This window comes from Oncorhynchus nerka, linkage group LG22 (genome assembly GCF_034236695.1).
Source record: "Oncorhynchus nerka isolate Pitt River linkage group LG22, Oner_Uvic_2.0, whole genome shotgun sequence".
Classification (NCBI taxonomy): Eukaryota; Metazoa; Chordata; class Actinopteri; order Salmoniformes; family Salmonidae; genus Oncorhynchus; species Oncorhynchus nerka.
This window is the reverse complement of record NC_088417.1, coordinates 51,129,645-51,150,268: the sequence shown is the minus strand read 5'-3', so window position 1 is coordinate 51,150,268 and position 20,624 is coordinate 51,129,645. Positions and strand designations below refer to the sequence as shown.

Here is a 20,624-nt window from a genome sequence, read left to right as displayed (position 1 = left end):
GAGAGAAACAAATAAGATTAGAGGAAATTTGTCTTGCAGCATTACAATTTTTTTTTATAAACACTCAATTTAAAAATGCAAGAAAAAAAAGGGGATTTCATAAATGATTTCTATGCTGCATGAAATAAGGGGCTTTCATGATATTTGAATTATTATTGAGGACATTTGTCTGGGAGCATTATTTTTAAAAAATAGGAGCAGACTAAAGATACTTTTGGTAATGTAGTGTATGTTGACACCTGCTCTTCGAACATCTCATTCCAAAATCATAGGCATTAATATGGAGTTGGTCCCCCCTTTGCTGCTATAATAGCCTCCACTCTTCTGGGAAGGCGTTCCACTAGATGCTGGAACATTGCTGCGGGGACTTGCTTCCATTCAGCCACAATAGCATTAAGGAGGTCGGGCACTGATGTTGGGTGATTAGGCCTGGCTCGCAGTCGGCGTTCCAATTCATCCCAAAGGCGTTCTATGAGGTTAAGGTCAGGGCTCTGTTCTTCAGCACTCAGCGGTCCCGCTCCGTGAGCTTGTGTGGCCTACCACTTCGTGGCTGATCAGTTGTTGCTCCTAGGCGTTTCCACTTCACAATAACAGCACTTACAGTTGATCGGGGTAGCTCTAGCAGAGCAGAAATTTGACAAACTGACTTCTTGGAAAGATTCACGTCTTCCACGTTGAAAGTCACTGAGGTCTTCAATAAGGCCATTCAACTGTGAATGTTTGTCTATGGAGATTGCATGGTTGTGTGCTCAATTTTAATACACCGGTCAGCAATGGGTGTGGTCTTTATAAAGACGTCATAAGTGTACAAATGGGTACCTCACAACAGAACACTTAAACTGGAATGACACTCAGTCACGGTTGCACAAAAATAACTGTGTGCAAACTACGCCCCCAAATATTCTAATGAGCCCCAGCCTCTAGGTGCTGAGCTTGGTGTGCTCTGGCCCATGTCAGGTTTGGTGTGGGCTGGCCTATGTTTGTGATGTGGTGAGGTTGTTCCTAGGTGCAGAGAAGAGACCAGACAAGGAATCAGTGGTTAAGGATAAACATAAATACTTTACTGAGAAACGGTAGCAGCAGGATCACAGCACACTAGAAAAACAACAAACACTAAGTCTCGAAAACGCACTCAGGAAACGAACACACATGGTAAACAATTTAAGCTTCTGCGAACGACAACAGTTCGGCAAACCAGAACTGACACTCGAACGGTCTAGTGAACGAGCTCGGCAGTGTGTTTTGAGCATATTTGCCCAGACGAGGAACTTGATCCAGTTGCTGGCCTGGGTGGAGACGAAACAGCAGAGGAACTTCTCCAACTCCTGGTTGGCCCGTTCCGTTATCCCATTAGACTCTGGGTGAAACCCAGAGGAAAGACTCATTGACACCCCCAACAGGGAGCAGAAGGCTTTCCAATACCGTGCGACGAACTGGGGCCCACGATCCGAGACAATGTCCTGGGAAAGTCTGTGTAGTTGAAAGACATGGGTAATCATGAGATCAGCGGTCTCCTTCACTGAGGGCAACTTGGGTAAGGTGATGAAATGGGCAGCCTTGGAAAACTGATCGACAACAACCAGGATAGTGGTAAGCCCGTGGGATGGGGGTAACTCTGTGATAAAGTCTACGGACAAGTGGGACCAGGACTGGCTGGGGATGGGCAGAGGTTGGAGCAACCCAGCCGGTCGCTGTCTTGAGGACTTGCTTTGGGCACAGGTGGAGCAGGCCGTAACGAAGGATCTCACATCCTCAATCATGTTGGGCCAACAGAATCTCCGCCTCAGGAACTCCAGTGTCCGATTAACCCTTGGATGCCCAGTTAATTTCAGAGGAGTGTCCCCATTGTAGTACCCGGGAACGGGCTGATCGCGGAACATAAAGTCTGTAGTGAGACCCAGCCAGGTTCTCGGGTCTGGGCTTGTCGGACCGTTGTATCAATACTCTATATCATGGGGGCCACAATGCGGGAGCTGGGGATAATGGGCTCGCAGTCCCTCTCCTCATTAGAGACATTGTGTTGGCGGGACAGGGCGTCTGCTTTCTAACTATTTTATCCCGGAGATAGGCTAGTGTGAAGTTGAACCTGTTAAAGAACAGAGCCCACCTAGCCTGGCAAGCGTTCAACCTCTTGGCTTCTTGAATGGAGACCAAGTTCTTATGGTCCGTCCAGATCACAAAAGGATGAGGTGTCCCTCCAACCAGTGTCTCCACCCCTCAAGGGCACACTTAACTGCCAAGAGCTCCTGGTTGCCTACATCGTTGTTGCGTTCCGCTGGCGATAACCACTTGGAGAGATAGGCACATGGGTGCAGGTTCTTGTCCCCCTCGTTCCGCTGTAAAAGGACCGCCCCTGCTCCGGTGTCTGAGGCATTCACCTCTACCACGAAGTGACGGGTAGGATCCGGATGGACAAGGATGGGTCCGGAGATCTGTGACCGCCCTCACCTTTACGGGGTCAAGCAGTCTTCCATTCATCTCGCTCCCTGATTCTCACCAGATTGTAAGCGTTGCGGAGGTCCAGTTTGGAGAAGAATTGGGCCCAATGGGCAAACTCCAAGACGGCAGACATCAGAGGTAGGGGGCAACGATTCTTAATTGTAATCCTGTTCAGCCCTCTGTAATTGATGCAGGGACGCAGAACTCCATCCTTCTTTCCCACAAAGAGGAAACCTGCACTAGCTGAGGATGTAGAGGAGTGAATGAAACCTGGCTCCAGCGACTCCCGGATGTAATTGTCCATGACTGCTGCTTCAGGGGTCAAGAGGGAGTACAGACGGCCCTGGGGAGGGGTGGAGCCGGGTAGGAGTTCTATGGCGCAGTAGTATGGACGATGAGGAGGGAGGGTGGCGGATTGCCTCTTACTGAAGGCCTCCCGGAGGTCAACGTACTCAGGAGGGAGAGTGGAAAAGTCTTGGTCTTCAGTGGATGCCAGGGAACACGGCGAGGCTCTTGGTGGGGGTCTTAGGCATTTAGTCTGGAAGTTCTTAACCCAGTCTAGTAGGTGTCCTGTGGACCAGGAGAATAGTGGGTTGTAGCACTAGCCCAGGGTACCCTAGAATAAGGGGGTTCTCGGGAGCAGTGATCAAAAGAAAACTAAAAGTCTGAGTGGTTCACCCCAACCTGCAGTAGAATGAGCTTGGTCTGATATTCCACCTGGCCGGAGCCGATGGTGCGTCCATTGAGGGCTTGAACCTGCAGATGAATGGGACATTTCACGCAGGGGATTTGCAATTCTCTGGTGAAGCCCCAGAGCCCACGAAGGCTTGAATGTGGTGCTGACGGTTGTCCCAATGGAGGGTTGCGGGTAGTGTCAGAGGGTGACTGGGTACCTGGGATGTAACTGCACAGCTCGTCAGGGTCTCCCCTTGTCCTGGCGAGCCTGGTGTTTCCCATCAACTCTGGGCATGTAAAACGGAGATGGCCGAGACCTCCGCAGTAGAGGCAGCAGCCGTTGCTCATGCGCCGGTCACATTCCTGCGGGCTCAGACGTGAGCGTCCCAGCTGCCTGAGCTCCTTAATTCTGGGCTCGGGGGGCTTGGGGTGCTTCGGTAACCGGTGGTGGTGTCAAAGGCGCTGTCTTTCACGTTCTCAGATGCGGTTGTAAATCCTGATGGCCAGCTTTATCAGGGACTCAAGGTCCTCTCCCAGTTCCCAAGCGGCAAGTTCATCCTTGATGGAGTTAAACAGACCCTGGTGGAAAGCGGTGACCAGTGCCTCAGTATTTCTCGCGGCCGGGAGTGGGTGGGTGCGGAACTCAATGGCGAAGTCAACCACTGGTCTGGCCCCTTGGCGGAGGTTGAACAGTCGGCTTGCCGCTTCTCGTCTGCTGACTGAGTGTTTGAAGACTCGTCGCAGCTTGGCAGTGAAGGCTAATGTAGAGCTGCAGGATGGTGGCTGCTGTTCTCACACCTCCATTGCCCACGCCAGGGCCTTACCTGAGAGTAGAGAGATGATATAGGCTATCATGGCCCGATTGGTGTGGAACGAGGAGGACTGTAGCTCGAACACCAGAGCGCAATGAGTGAGGAACCCCTTGCATCCTCCAGGGTGGCCGTCATACTGCTCGGGGGCTGGGATCTTGGGTTCCCGGTACAGCTTCTCTGGAGGAACTATGGCGACACCTGTAGCACTGGGTGATGAGACTTGGGCATTGGCTCCTCCTGGGTTGGGGTTGGGCCGTGGTTGGACAAAATCGGTAAGTGCCCAGAGGGTCTCTGATATTTGGGAGAGTTGTTCTTGCTGCCGCAACAGTAGTTCTCCTTGGTGGGTTATAGCATTCTGGATCTGGGTGATCTCTGCTGGGTCCATGTTGAGGCAGAAGCTTGCTGTGACGTAGGACCCAGGTGCAGAGAAGAGACCAGATGCAGAATCAGCGGTTAAGGGTAAACATGAATACTTTAGGATCAAAGTACACTAGAAAAACAACACACTAAGTCTCGAAACCTCACCCAGTAAACGACCACACACGGTATACAATTCAAGCTTCTGCAAAGGACAACAGAAAACACACCCCTTTTAACATGGAAATCATAACGAGTAAATAGGACACACCTGAGTGATGTTAATGTCTCTAGGACGGTATCTGCAGCCCTCTCGTGACAGGTGGAACCATGACAGTGTTGGGCTTGGTGTGGGCTGGCCCATGTCGGGGCTAGCCCGAGTTGGGCTGGTGTAGGCTAGAATGTGTTTGGCTTGGTGTGTGCTAGCCCGTGCTCACCTTGGCCACCGAATACCCACATGGGGTCATTTTTTCTGGGTATACACAGTATGTCTGTACTTTAGCCCTACTGCCAGCACCAAGATGGCCACCTGATGTGCCAGAATGTGATAATTAGGGTGTCCTAATGCTGGCTGAGGTTAATTGACCTAATGTGCTACATCTTCCAAATATGTCACCTGACTGCCTGATAAGAGGCGGAGGGGTGACATACACAGACAGACATTTCCATCAATACTGATAATATATCAATACTAGCTTTAAAAGAATATTGCCTATTTATGTGCTATGATAATCAGTAATTGTGTCCCCAACGTGTTGTAACTATTCTATGTAATGTGTTACTACTGTGTTTGTGTGTTATTTGTCTCTAAAATTTTTATATTGTGCCAAATACAGTGTGTGTCCTGTCTCATGTACAGTGGCTTGCGAAAGTATTCACCCCCCTTGGCATTTTTCCTCTTTTGTTGCCTTGCAACCTGGAATTAAAATAGATTTTTGGGGGGTTTGTATCATTTGATTTACACAACATGCCTACCTACCACTTTGAAGATGCAAAATATTTTTTAATGTGACACAAAGAAAAAATAAGACAAAAAAACAGAAAACTTGAACGTGCATAACTACCCCCCCCCCAAAAAAAAATATGTACTTTGTAAAGCCATCTGAAGACTGAAACAGGTTTCCCTCAAGAATTTCCATGTATTTAATGCCATAATTCCTTCAATTCTGACCAGTTTCCCAGTCCCTGCCGATGGAAAAACATCCCCACAGCATGCTGCCACCACCATGCTTCACTGTGGGGCTGCTGTTCTCTGGGAGATGAGAGATGTTGGGTTTGTGCCAGACATAGCATTTTCTTTGATGGCCAAAAATCAAAATTTTAGTCTCATCTAACCAGAGTACATTCTTCCATATGTTTGGAGAGTCTCCCACATGCCTTTTGGCGAACACCAAACGTGTTTGCTTATTTTTTTCTTTAAGCAATGCCTTTTTTCTGGCCACTCTTCCGTAAAGCCCAGCTCTGTGGAGTGTACGGCTTAAAGTGGTCCTATGGACAGATACTCCAATCTCCACTGTGGAGCTTTGCAGCTCCTTCAGGGTTATCGTTGGTCTCTTTGTTGCCTCTATGATTAATGCCCTCCTTGCCTGGTCCATGAGTTTTGGTGGGCGGCCCTCTCTTGGCAGGTTTGTTGTGGTGCCATGTTCTTTCCATTTTTTAATAATGGATTTAATGGTGCTCCGTGTGATGTTCAAAGTTTCTGATATTTTTTTATAACCTAACCCTGATCTGTACTTCTCCACAACTTTGTCCCTGACCTGTTTGGAAAGCTCCTTGTTCTTCATGGTGCCGCTTGCTTGGTGGTGCCCTGTGCTTAGTGGTGTTGCAGACTATGCGGCCTTTCAGAACAGGTGTATACATACGGAGATCATGTGACAGATAAATAAAGTCCACCTGTGTGCAATCTAACTAATTATGTGACTTCTGAAGGTAGTTGGTTACACCAGATCTAATTTAGGAGCTTCATAGCAAAGGGGTGAATACATATGCACGCACCACAGGTCTGCAAAAATGTGTATAATGCAATTAAACGCTTTGGGAGCATTATAATCAGTGTACAGTTTTACTTTTTGATTTTCGTTGTCCTCTCTGATCCAGCACCTGGGGCATGTTTTTAATTGATGTGTGCATACCGCTCAATTATTTATATCTAATTTATATCTAAAGGTCTGCAAAAATGTGTATAATGCAACTAAACGCTTTGGGAGCATTATAACCAGTGTACAGATTTACTTTTTGTTTTACGTTGTCCTCTCTGATCCAGCACCTGGGACAAGTTTTTGTGTGTGCATACCGCTCAATTATTTATATCTACACTAGATGACTTAACAGAGGGCGCTGTTTTGAAACCACCGCGCCTCCATCTTGCCACTCACCCACCATTGTAAAACATATTTTAAAAGCCATAGAAATGCATTTAATGTCTACATTTGTTTTTGACACATTTATTATACTACAGACATCTTAATGCATATTTTTAATTATATTATGTGAGCTAAACATAAAAAATAGAATATATAAAAACATTTCCGAGTCAGTTTTGGAAAGTACTAATGTTACTGTCCAATACAACAAAGGAATACTTAAATACATGTAATTTTGTCCTTTAATTAAAATACTGTAGAATCCATTAATTCCTACAGAGCCTCACAGTGGAGGTTTTATAATACCCATAAAACCTAGAGATTAAACAGGGAAATGACTTCAATCGTTTTTCCACCATTTATTTTTCCCATAGGGAAAACATTAAAAAAAACATAAAATAAGGGCTGTGTTTCGTGTAGGCTTACCCTGGTGTGACGTTTTGAGAACCATGTAAATCTCTCTTGGACAACGTGACTTTTATCAATATATTCAGCTCAATTTACTCTCAGATTCGAATAATGCTAATTAGCACCAAATAGACATCATGAAAAACAAAAAATCCCTGCAAGATCCTGCATATCATCTCAAGCTGACACTTGCTAACAGGTATTGTGTACATTTTTAAACTTGCACAAGATAGATCACGGAATTGTCCTTTTAAAGAAATGTAGCCAATTTAATCATTATTACATTTAGCTAACATTACAGTTAATCCACATATTCTTACCATTGTCTCTCGATTCGTCAGTCTCGTCCAGATCATCATGGCATTTGTTGTTCTTTATGATAGCCACACTAGGAGCTAATTAGCATTTCATTTTTGGGGGGTAAATACAAGCGAATATATTTATAAAGTCACCTCTATACCAAACACATACAATTATCTGTAAGGTCCCTCAGTTGAGCAATTTCAAACACAGATTCAACCACAAAGACCAGGGAGGTTTTACAACGCCTCGCAAAGGAAACCTATAAGTAGTAAAAAATAAAAAAGCAGACATTGAATATCCGTTTGTGCATGGTGAAGTTATCAATTACACTTTGGATGGTGTATCAATACACCCAGTCACTACAAAGATACAGGCATCCTTCCTTACTCAGTTGCCTTAGAGGACGAAAACCGCTCAGGGATTTCACAATGAGGCCAATGGTGACTATAAAATAGTTATAGAGTTTTTAATTTAACTTTATTTAACCCTTATTTTACCAGGTAAATTGACTGAGAACACATTCTCATTTACAGCAACGACCTAGGTCATAGTTACAGGGGAGAGGAAGGGGATGAATGAGCCAATTGAAAGATGAGAATGATTAGGTGGCCATGATGGTATGAGGGCCAGATTGGGAATTTAGCCAGGACATTGGGGTTAACTACTCTTACGATAAGTGCCATGGGATCTTTAGTGACCACAGAGAGTCAGGACACATGTTTAATGTCTCATCCGAAAGACAGTCTTCTATGTTCCCAATCACTGCCCTGGGAATTTGGGATATTTTCTTAGACCAGAGGAAAAAGTGCCTCCTACGGGCACTCCAACACCACTTCCAGCAGCATCCGGTCTCCCATCCAAGGACCAACCAGGACCAACCCTGCTTAGCTTCAGAGGCAAGCCAGCAGTGGCTGTAATAGGAGAACACTGAGGCTGGATCAACAACATTGCATTTACTCCCCAATACTAACCTAATTGACAGTGAAAAGAAGAAACCTGTACAATATACAGTTGAAGTCGGAAGTTTACATATACCTTAGCCAAATACATTCAAACTCAGTTTTTCACAATTCCTGACATTTAATCCCAGTAAAAATTCCCTGTTTTAGGTCAGTTAGGATCACCATTGTATTTTAAGAATGTGAAATGTCAGAATAATAGCAGAGAATAATTTTGTTCAGCTTTTATTTCTTTCATCACATTCCCAGTGGGTCAGAAGTTTACATACACTGAATTAGTATTTGGTAGCATTGCCTTTAAATTGTTTCACTTGGGTCAAATGTGTCGGGTAGCCTTCCACAAGCTTCCCACAATATGTTGGGTGAATTTTGGCCCATTCCTCCTGACAGAGTTGGTGTAACTGAGTCAGGTTTGTAGGCCTCCTTGCTCGCACACGCTTTTTCAGTTCTGCCCACACATTTTCTATAGGATTGAGGTTAGGGCTTGTGATGGCCCTCCAATACCTTGACTTTGTTGTCCTTAAGCCAATTTGCCACAAGTTTGGAAGTATTCTTGGGGTCAATGTCCATTTGGAAGACCCATTTGCAACCAAGCTTTAACTTCCTGACTGTTGTGTTGAGAAGTTGCTTCAATATATCCACATAATTTTCCTGCCTCATGATGCAATCTATTTTGTAAAGTGCACCAGTCCCTCCTGCAGCAAAGCACCCCCACAGTATGATGCTGCCACCTCGTGCTTCACGGTTGGGATGGTGTTCTTCGGCTTGCAAGCCTCCCCCTTTTTTCCCCCAAATATAACGATGGTCATTATGGCCAAACAGTTCTATTTTTGTTTCATCAGACGGGAGGACATTTCTCCAAAAAGTACGATATTTGTCCCCATGTGCAGTTGCAAACCGTAGTCTGGCTTTTTTATGGCGGTTTTGGAGCAGTGGCTTCTTCCTTGCTGAGCGGCCTTTCAGGTTGTGTCGATATAGGACTCGTTTTACTGTGGATATAGATACTTTTGTAACTGTTTCCTCCAGCATCTTCACAAGGTCTTTTGCTGTAGTTCTGGAATTGATTTGCACTTTTCACACCAAACTACGTTCATCTCTAGGAGACAGAATGCACCTCCTTCCTGAGCTGTATGACAGCTGCGTGGTCCCATGGTGTTTATACTTGCGTACTATTTTTTGTACAGATGAACGTGGTACTTTCAGGCGTTTGGAAATTGCTCCCAAGGATGAACCAGACTTGTGGAGGTCTCCAATTTTTTTTGAGGTCTTGGCTGATTTCTTTTGATTTTCCCATGATGTCATGCAAAGAGGCAATGATTGAAAAAGAAAAGGAGAACCGCACACTCTAGGAACTCAGATGTAATATTTTAATAACCTAATATCCAACATTTTGACAGACAGATTTTTACATCCACAGGTACATCTCCAATTGACTCAAATTATGTCAATTAGCCTATCAGAAGCTTCTAAAGCCATGGCATAATTTTCTGGAATTTTCCAAGCTGTTTAAAGGCGGAGTCAATTTAGTGTATGTAAACTTCTGACCCACTGGAATTGTGATACAGTGAAATAATCTGTCTGTAAACAATTGTTGGAAAGATTACTTGTGTCATGCACAAAGTAGATGTCCTAACAGATTTGCCAAAACTATAGTTTATTAACAAGAAATTTGTGGAGTGGTTGAAAAACTAGTTTTAATGACTCCAACCTAAGTGTATGTAAACTTCCGACTTCAACTGTAAAAATATTCCGAAACATGCATCCTGTTTGCAACAAGGAACTAAAGTAATACTGCAAAAAATGTGGCAAAGCAATTCACTTTTTGTCCTGAATACAAAGTTTTATGTTTGTAGCAAATCCAATACAACACATTACTGAATACCACTCTTCATATTTTCAAGCGTAGTGGTGGCAGCATCATGTTATGGGTGTGCTTGTAATCGTTAAGGACTAGGGAGTTCTTCAGGATAAAAAATAAACAGAGTGGAACTAAATACAGGCAAAATCAGAGGAAAACCTGGTTCAGTCTGCTTTCCACTAGACACAGAGATTAATTCACCTTTCAGCATGACATTAATCTAAAACACAAGGCCAAATATACACTGGAGTCGCTTACCAAGAAGACAGTGAATGTTCTGGAGTGGCTGAGTTAGTTTTGACTTAAATCTACTTGAAAATCTATGGCAAGACCTGAAAATGGTTGTATAGCAATGATTGAAAAAGAAAAGGAGAGCCGCACACTCTAGGCGCTCAGATGCAATAATTTAATAACCTAATATCCAACGTTTCGACAGACAAGCTGTCTTCATTATACCCTGATGAAGACAGCTTGTCTGTCAAAACGTTGGATATTAGACACGGCTTGAAGAATTTAAAAAAGAATGGGCAAATGTTGCACAATCCAGGCTTGGAAAGCTCTTAGAGACTTACCCAGAAAGACTCAGATGTAATCACTGCCAAAGGTGCTTCTACAAAGTATTGACTGATGGGTGAATACTTATGTAAATGAGATATTTCTGTATTTTATTTTCAAAACATTTGCAATAAGTTCTAAAAACATGTTTTCACTTTGTCATTGTGGGTATTATGTGTAGATGGGTGAGATAAAAAAATATATATATTTAATCATTTTTTAATTCAGGCTGTAACTCAAAGTCAAGGGGTATGACTACTTTCTGAAGGCACTTTACATGAATGATACCACCCCATTAGACTAGCAGTTATAGTCATGAAAATACATTGGTTGGTTTATGTCTATGCATGCATGTGTATCTCTCACCAGGCCAGTTCGACTGGGCCGCCCGCCCACTGAGGAAGCCACAGAGCTAACAGAGCTGATGGACGAGCTGCTGGGGCTGTGGGCCAAGGATGACACCCCCATGGCCATGCGCTTGGTCTTCTTGGCCTTGGCCGGGCTGGTGGAGGGGAAACCGATACGGATCACCTTGTGGATGGGTGCGAACAGTCCAAACCTGGGCGGACACTGGAAGTACCTGGGTCAGAGGTAGAGAATGAACTATATGGGTTTTTAAGGGCTAATGATGATTTGTGGGGTTCAAGGAGGTTGACATTTAACGCCAATAATAAATATAATGAATTGTTAACTTTTTGATGAGAAAAATTCCCAGCGACAGCCATGTATCAATACAATCAATTTGACTTTGTTTTTAAACAAACTACATAACGGTAAGAATTGATTTGAATGGTGAATCTCTTGATAAACTGGGTACATCAAGATGGTATAGGCCTACTCACAATATAGGTAAATTCATATTCAATAGGACTGTGCGCATGCGTCGAGTTATTGAGCTCGGTTTGACTGATTTCAGTGGTCTATTGGGCTACAAATGGCAATCTGTTTCCCTTTCATTTAGGACCATAGGCCTACAAGCTAGGCTTCCGTTGCGTCCAGAGGCAGTTTGGAACTTGGTAGCGAGTGTTGCAACAGAGGACAGACAATTTTTACCCACTATGCGCTTCAGCACTCAACGGTCCTGTTTTGTGAGCTTGTGTGGCCTACCTAGGGTTGTACATTTTGGGGAATATTCAGAGGTGGAAACTTTGAGAATTATATGCAAATTATTACCATTTAATTGTTTTTTGCATTGGATATATTTTTATTACCTTTATTTAACTAGGCAAGTCAGTTAAGAACGAATTCTTATTTTCAATGACGACCTAGGAACAGTGGGTTAACTGCCTTGTTTAGGGGCAGAACGACAGAGTTTTACCTTGTCAGCTCAGGGACTCGATCTTGCAGTTCCTAGTCCAACGCTCTAACCACTAGGCTACCTGCCGCCCCGGATATATTTACCTTATCATAAGTAAACATAATCGCAAATGATTAAATCCTTCCAATAGAAATAAAAAACACTATTTAGTTACGAATTGAACTTTAAATGAGTTGACTCTTCACATGGGATGATTTCACTGAACAAAAAAAAGGAAACATTGAATGATCCATCTCATCTCCCAAAAACATTTTCAACACACATTTATAAAATGATAGTCTAGAAACTAAAGGTCTGGTTGTCTTCCTCTCAGGCTTCCATGTCTTCTCCCTGGACCTCCTCAATGTCCACCTCTTGAACATCAGACTCTGAGGCCTCATCTTCACTGTCACTTTCCAACCTTGTTGAGGATGGCTCATTGTCAGACTCAAAAAGCCTCATATTTGCCCGGATGGCCACCAATTTTTCAACCCTTGTATTGGTCAGCCTGTTGCATTAGTTGGTGTGTGTGTTCCAAACAAGGACCAGTCGCGCTCTGAGGCGGATGATGTTTGTGAGATTTGGAAGATGGAGGCAACAGGGGAGAGCCTCAGATCCACAAAGTCCCTTCCACCAGGTGGCTGATGAGATATGTTGGCACGACTGCCATATTGCATCTCCATCCCAAAGCCCTTGCTTGGAAGTGTACGTCGCCAGACTGCCAAGAACATTGCCCCCATCAAGGCCAAGGAGGCGAGACACAGTAGTGATGACACCCTAGGCCTTGTTGATATCTGCACCAGACATGATACGCTTGCCAGCATACTTGGGGTCCAACATGTACGCTGCGGCGTGTATGAGCTTCAGGCAGAAGTCTTCATGCTTTTTGATGCATTTCAGAACTGCAGTTTCCTCCGCTTGGAGCAACTGTAAAGTGGGCAGGGCAGTACGGATTTCTCCTCTTACATCTACAAGCAGAGTCTGAACATCAGACAGGATGGCATTGTCTCCCTCAATCCGTGCAATGGCTTCTGCTATAGGTTTCAGGAGTTTCAAGCTGCTTACCACGGCCTCCCAAAATACATCATCCAGGAGGATCCTCTTGTCCATATCGGCAGTCTGTGATATGGCCATTTCTTGGAGAGACTCCTTTCCCTCCAGGAGACTGTCAAGCATGATGACAACACCACCTCAAGGGTGTTCCTGGGCAGCTTCAATGTGGTGCTTTTATTCTTCTCACTTTGCTTGGTGAGGTAGATTGCTGCTATAACTTAATGGCCCTTCACATACCTAACCATTTCCTTGGCTCTCTTGCAGAGTGTAACAATTTTTTTTCAGTGACATGATGTCCTTGAGTAGCCGATTCAATGCAAGAGCAGCACAGCCAATGGGTGTGATGTGAGGGTAGGACTCCTCCACTTTAGACCAAGCAGCCTTCATGTTCGCAGCATTGTCTGTCACCTGTGCAAATACCTTCTGTGGTCCAAGAACATTGATGACTGCCTTCAGCTCATCTGTAATGTAGAGACCTGTGTGTCTGTTGTCCCTTGTGTCTGCTCTTGTAGAATACTGGTTGAGGGGTGGAGATTATGTAGTTAATTATTCTTTGCCCACGAACATTCAACCACCCATCAGAGATGATTGCAATACAGTCTGCTTTCTATATGATTTGCTTGACCTTCACTTGAACTTTGTTGAACTCTGCATCCAGCAAATGAGTAGATAAAGCATGTCTGGTTGGAGGGGGGTATGCTGGGCGAAGAACATTCAGATCCCTTCCAATACACATTGCCTGTGAGCATCAGAGGTGAACCAGTTGCATACACAGCTCGAGCAAGACATTCATCAGCATTTCTCTGATGAATGAGAAGGAGGACCACGAGCTGTTGCTATCAATAAGGTGTCTGATTCATCATTTTCACCTCAAATAGAAGGGACTTTTGTCAGAGGTTGCTTGTTGTGAGCACTGAGGGAACATTATGCACTTGGCCAGATGGTTCTGCATCTTTGTTGCATTCTTCGCATATGATTTGGCACAGTATTTGCAAATGTACACAGCTTTTCCTTCCCCATTTTAGCTCCAGTGAAATGTCTCCACACATCAGATAGTGCCTGTGGCATTTTCCTGTAAATTAGAAAACAATGAGTACATTTAAATAAATAAAAATCCATGTACAGATAAATAGTTAAGCAGTTAGATTAAACAAATCCTTTGTAAGATAAATGTTTTAAAATGAAACGTATGGAAACAAGTGAATTAACACTCAGTTAGCAGGCTCAAGCAAGCTAAAACCCACATGGTAGCAAAACCTAACTAACAGAAATTGTTTGCAAGTTAGTAGTGATTTAAACACACTTTGCTGTAGGCTGCTATTTACTTGTTAACAAAAAATAATGTAGGTCACAAAATATATTCACCCCACCCAGTATTGTAATCAAAACTTACCAGAAAGCATGTAGTCCTTGGCTCAGACAGTGTAGTAATGTGGGCTCAATAGCATCTCACTAGTGTGTAAGATCTTGAGAATCAGCTTTACATTTGATGGAAGAATGCACTGTACATGCAGATGTCACGCTGGTATAAAGGATTTGGAGACAAAAAAACGCTATTATGTATCCCTGTGTCTAATACACCCAAAACAAACACGTATACAAAACACTGGGATGTACCTAAACAAAAGAGCGAGGGTAAACCTTGAAGAACGACACAATACAATGCACAAAACACACAGCACAAAAACAACGCAATGGTACTCACACAACCAACGGACATGGTAACAATACCCGACAAGGACAATGGGGAACAGAGAGCACATATATAACATGCTGTATTAATCAGGGGAAATGGGAACCAGGTGTATGTAATCAAAAAAGTCTGGGGTTGATGATAATGAATCCAGTTCAGTGAAGCCAAGAAGGCCGGTGACGTCGACCTCCGGAACTGGTGAACAGAATGAGCAGCAGTACCGGGGTGGATCCGTGACAGCAGAGGGTTGCAATTCCATTAAATTGGGGATAGTTTAACCAAAAAATGTCCAGAAATTTACCGGAAAGTTTTTGACCCTTTGCAACCCTAGGCCTAACACTTCGCAGCTGAGCCGTTGTTGCTCCTAAATGTTTCCACTTCACCCTTACAGTTGACCGGGGAAGCTCTAGCAGGGCCAAAATTTGACGAACTGACTTGTTGGAAAAGGTGTTATCCTATGCCGGTGCCATGTTGAAAGTCACTGAGCTCTTCAGTAAGGCTATTCTGCTAATAATGTTTGTCTATGGAGATTGCATGGTGGTCGGCTCAATTTTATACCCCTGTCAGCAACGGCTGAGGCTGAAATAGCCAAATCCACTAATTTGAAGGGGTGTCCACATACTTTTGTATGTATAGTGTATGTATCTTGTTCATGCCCACCGTGCCTCTCCATGGTGCAGTTGGAGAGGTGCACTGCTACGCTCTGTCAAGGTCATCTAACATAAATCATGTAGCCTATACGTAGAAGTATATAGCCTCTTTGGCATTTTTTGTAGCCTACAGGGAAACCAAATGTATGACAATGTCATGAAACAGACACTTTTTACATCATGTGTGTTTCCAATCAAATAGCCCAAATGGTGGCCAATATCAAATACAAATGCGCTTCGACGTGAATATGAATTAACGTCTTATCAAACACACCATATCCTAAAAACAGTACAGATAAAATGGAAAATAGCCTATGGAATTAAATTAGACTACACACGACTGCTGTACGCGAGTTTCACTTAGTGGGCTAAATTGCCATGATAATTGGGGAGTTCAAGTTTGTAGGCCTATTCGTCAATTTCTGAGCTGATCATGGATAAGAAGAAAATCCAGACGGAATTTTCCAAGATAACACAATGCCTGATAAACTTGGGTAGCTGACATAGGCGGCGAGTGAGTTTCAAGTTTGGGGAAATGTACAATTTATTATACTATTTCTACCGATCTGCAGTTTAATTTCAATAATAACATTTTCATTTCTCATTTATCTCTAATAATACAAATTTAAATTAAAATGATACAAATCTGAAAGTAAGAATTCAACTAATGCAAGAGCACCAGCTTCTGCCATATGAGCACATTGATACACCGTAAGCCATTGGCGGCGAAAGAAATGAGCGCATGGAACTCAGAGGTAGCCTATAGGCCAATGCAGCAGTAGTCCTATAACTTCCATTGTCAACTAAGTAAAAATGCATTAATCTCTCTACTCTGCCTGTCTGCCTCCCCTTCTATCTGTTTGGCTTGAAGTGTCGCTCGTGAATTGCAACATTATGCCAAATCAATCAACAGTGTCCGGCTGAAGCTGTTGCTATAGCGAACATGCAACATTGTAACAACTATCCACTGTGCAAACACTGGTTGAATCAACATTGTTTCCACGTCATTTCAACAAATAAAATCTACATGATGACATTGAATCAACCTGGAAAGGTGCAAAAAGACTTTGCAAAAAGTCATCAACGCAAGGGAATTGTCTTTTCTCACCTGTAATTTTTGACCTAAATCCAATGACATTGTGATTTTTCAACCAAATGTAAATCAAAACTAGATGTTGAAATGACATCTGTGACCAGTGGGTGGTAGCCTATTCCGAGCACTCAGAGTTTCTTGTGCTATTAAACTGTTGTTACCATATTTAGAAAGCATTTCAATCATGTCATGCCCTATTGCCCCACTTTTTTGAATAGGAAAAAAGTCATACATGATTTTTCATATTTTCTGAATATTTGTATGAATTTGAGCTTGTGTCCTCAGAAGTGAGTACACCTTAGCAATTTATTTTTTTAAATTACCAGAAAGGTACGTTTCAGACCCCAAAAATGTTGCAGCTCAAATCATCATAATGGGGGACATTTTTACTTGGAAGGAAGTCTACCATGGATCACTAAAATAATGATTATGATCACACTTCCTCAATTTAAATATTATGGAGACACCGATACATCTGTCAGCCAAGCATGAGTTATCAGTGTAGCCTGTCATCAGTGTAGCCCGTCTAGACATGACGTTGAAATATCTTCACGCCTAAAATAAAAACTTCTACCCCAGGCTTCTGTTATAAGAGTCAATTTAATTTAAAAAATAATAATAATAATTTTCCATTTGGAAAAACTAATCCTGTGCAAATCGTCCTTTGGAATAAAGCAAATGCTTGGATAATAATTTCATAACACAGCAAATAATAGGTTTATCGGCGTAGAGTGCACCGCATCATCCCATGGGATCTGTCAAGGCTGCTCACAGCAGAAATATCACTGAAATATTCTAGTTCCTACACATCACCTTCTATATACAAACAACATAGGACTTTTATAAGTTGATAAGCAAATGGGCAGTATCATGTTCATGCCAGTCTTCCCTAGAATGCAAAATGTGTCTTCCTAGTAGGACTAGAGTTGACTCTTAACTCCAACCACAGGAGTCGGAGTCGACTCCAAAAATCCTGAAACCGTTCACCCCTACTAATGAATGAGATGAGTGAAGGACGCTCAGGCTTTTCACTGAGTGTACAAAACATTAAGAACAGCTTCCTAATATTGAGTTGGAACCCCCCTTTGCCCTCCAAACAGCCTCAATTCGTCGGGGCATGAACTCCACTGGGATGCTGGGGCGGCAGGTAGCTTAGTGGTTAGAGTGTTGGGGCAGTAACTGATAGGTTGCTAGATCAAATCCCGAGCTGACATGGTAAAAATCTGTCGTTCTGCCCCTGAACAAGGCAGTTAACCGACTGTTCATAAGCTGTCATTGTATATAACAATTTGTTCTTAACTGACTTGCCTAGTTAAATAAAATAAACGTTGACTCTAATGCTTCCCACATTTGTGTCAAGTTGACAGGAGGTCCTTTGGGTGGTGGACCATTCTTGAAACACATGGGAAACTGTTGAGTGTGAAAAACCCAGCAGCATTGCAGTTCTTGACACAAATTGGTGCGCCTGGCACCTACTACCATACCCTGTTCAAAGGCTCTTTTGTCTTGCCCATTTTTTAAAATGTGAATATTCAGTCAATTTCATTGTTTTAGGTTGTTTTTTTAAATGTATGCTATGTCATCTGTTTTGTTTTTGTTACTTTGTACATGCTAAAACACAGGGCGGCAGGTAGCCGAGCGGTTACAGTGTTGGGCCAGTAGCCGAAAGGTCGTTAGTTTGAATCCAAGTGTTGATAAGGTTCAAAAAAATTGGTCAATGTGCCCTTGACAAAGGCACTTAACCTTAATTGTTCCAGGGTCGCTGTTGATAATGGCGACTCTCCGAAGGTGTCTCAGGGGGAGTTGGGATGTGCAAAAAAGCTAATTTCCAATGAATAGATATGTGAAATAGGACAAATATAAGCACCCACCAAATTATTTAGTCTTTTGACTAATACCCTTTAAAAATGTTTGAGTAAATTTAGCTCTTTTAATAAATGTTTTGCTTCTACCTTGCAAGGAAGTGGGCCATAGTTAATACATCGAAGGAAGGGATAATTAATGAGTAATTGACATCGGACATCATGCCTATGCATCCCAATGTCTGTAAAGGAGCGACTGGAGAGAGTTTCATAGCGCATTTCGTATTTTCGACCGAGGCCCTCTTAGACAAAGATTCCCATGCTATGTCTCGGCGACATAAATATGGTGAATTTCCTGTTGTCTCTCTGCTATAGCATGGCAAAGCGGTAGCGGAGCATCAAGTCTAGGTCCAAAAGGCTCCTTAACAGCTTCTACCCCCAAGCCATAAGACTGCTGAACAATTAATCAAATGGCCACCCGGACTATTTACATTGACCCCCTCACCTTTTGTTTTTACACTGCTGCTACTCGCTGTTTATTATCTCTGAATAGTCACTTTACCCCTACCTACATGTACAAATTACCTCGACTAACCCCCGCACATTGACTCTGTACCCCTGTATATAGCCTCGTTATTGTTATTTTATTGTTACTTTTTTATCGATATTGGTGCTCACTACTAGGTTCCATCATGTCAAGTGGAATCAAGTCCTTTCTAATCAGAGGTTATGAGAGAAAGGTGGCAATGAGGAATTAAGACTAGTCTTTCAAGACTATTGGGAAACATTACATTACATTCATTTTAGTGGCATGTTGGAAAGGTTATATCAATGTTCTAGTATGTATTATGTCATTAATAATATAGTACTGTAAAATGTGATGCAAGTCATGACTAGTTGCTGTCGAGCATTCCTTCACATCAAAATGTATTTTAATAGAAATCAATCACTTTGAGAGGCGGAAAACATGCTTTTAGTTAAATGGATTGAAATAAAGCTTTCTAAGGCATATTTCAAACATCAAATATGTAAGTCGAGGAAACTAGAGCATGTTGCCGCTAGTATATGTTAGCACAGCTACTTTCCATCTCAATTTTTATTTTTTTATTTAGGGATTCATTTTGTAGGTAGAAGAGTGAAGTCATATTCTGGAGAGTGAAGTCATATTCTGTTTGCACAGTGATTTATGTTTCCACCATTTTGGAAATAATTCAGTTCAATATTGTGTTACAGAGGGGAAGGCCTAGCTCTAAATATTTACCATACAGTGGGATTGCAGCTAAAAAGAGAATGATGCGGTCTCGTCTGACACTAAACCACACATGATAGATTTGCTTAAGCCACTACTAGGCCTACAGCTTGATCTGCCAGACAGATCTGTGTGGAGGTTTTGTGTGCGTGCGTGTGTGTGTGTGTGTGTGTGTGTGTGTGTGTAGGAGAGTGAGAAAGAGACAGTGAGAGACAGAAACATTTAAATAAAGAGGGAGTTAGATCAAGTAGGAGAGGGGGAGAGAGAAAGACACACACACAGAGAGAGAGAGATACCTGGTTCCAGCCACTGCACCGTCATTCTTCCCCAGGGGCTCGTCCAACTCCACGCCGCACCACTCACCCTTGGCAAAGTCAGTCTCCCCCACGTAGCGCACCACTCCTGTCTTAGTGCCCCCCACCTGAAAATACAAAGGAGCATGATGAACAACTGCAACATCTTGGGAATTACCATGTCCAAAATACCTTGCGTAGTAAGATAAAATATAGAACAACTGCATTATCTTGGGAATTACCATGTCCAAAATACCTTGCGTAGTAAGATAAAATATAGAACAACTGCAACATCTTGGGAATTATGATGTCCAAAATACCTTGCGTAGTAAGATAAAATATAGAACAACTGCAACATCTTGGGAATTACCATGTCCGAAATACCTTGCGTAGTAAGATAAAATATAGAACAACTGCAACATCTTGGGAATTATCATGTCCAAAATACCTTGCGTAGTAAGATAAAATATAGAACAACTGCAACTGAGGTAGACATGAGGTTGTCTTTCTGTTTCTTTTTGCTTGTTTGTTTCTTGGTATTTTTGTTATTTCAGATGCCCCCAAAATATGCATACTTGAAAAAAAGATATGTCGTTTGCGACATCCTTTTCCAACTGTGCAAAGATGTTCTTACATGTTTATAAATAAGGTATGTAGTGTGGCGTAATCCTGCACGGCGCCTTCACCGCGACAGTATATACTGTATACCAAAAAAGGTAACAATAACCATTGGGCTACTTTCAGTGACAATGGAGTGTTGCCTTT

General features: G+C 42.8%; 1 protein-coding gene across 4 annotated transcripts in view; it reads right to left on the bottom strand.

Moving 5' to 3' along the window:
• Positions 1–20,624, bottom strand: part of LOC115105310 (CAP-Gly domain-containing linker protein 2-like) — a 74,754-nt gene that overhangs the window by 24,354 nt on the left and 29,776 nt on the right. For all 4 annotated transcript variants that reach the window (XM_065007229.1, XM_065007227.1, XM_029627218.2 and 1 more), the window contains exons 4-5: positions 19,863–19,987; positions 11,096–11,309 (exon numbers count right to left, since the gene is read on the bottom strand). In XM_065007229.1, the coding sequence (XP_064863301.1) occupies positions 11,096–11,309; positions 19,863–19,987 (339 nt within the window). The remainder of the gene's footprint in view (positions 1–11,095; positions 11,310–19,862; positions 19,988–20,624) is intronic.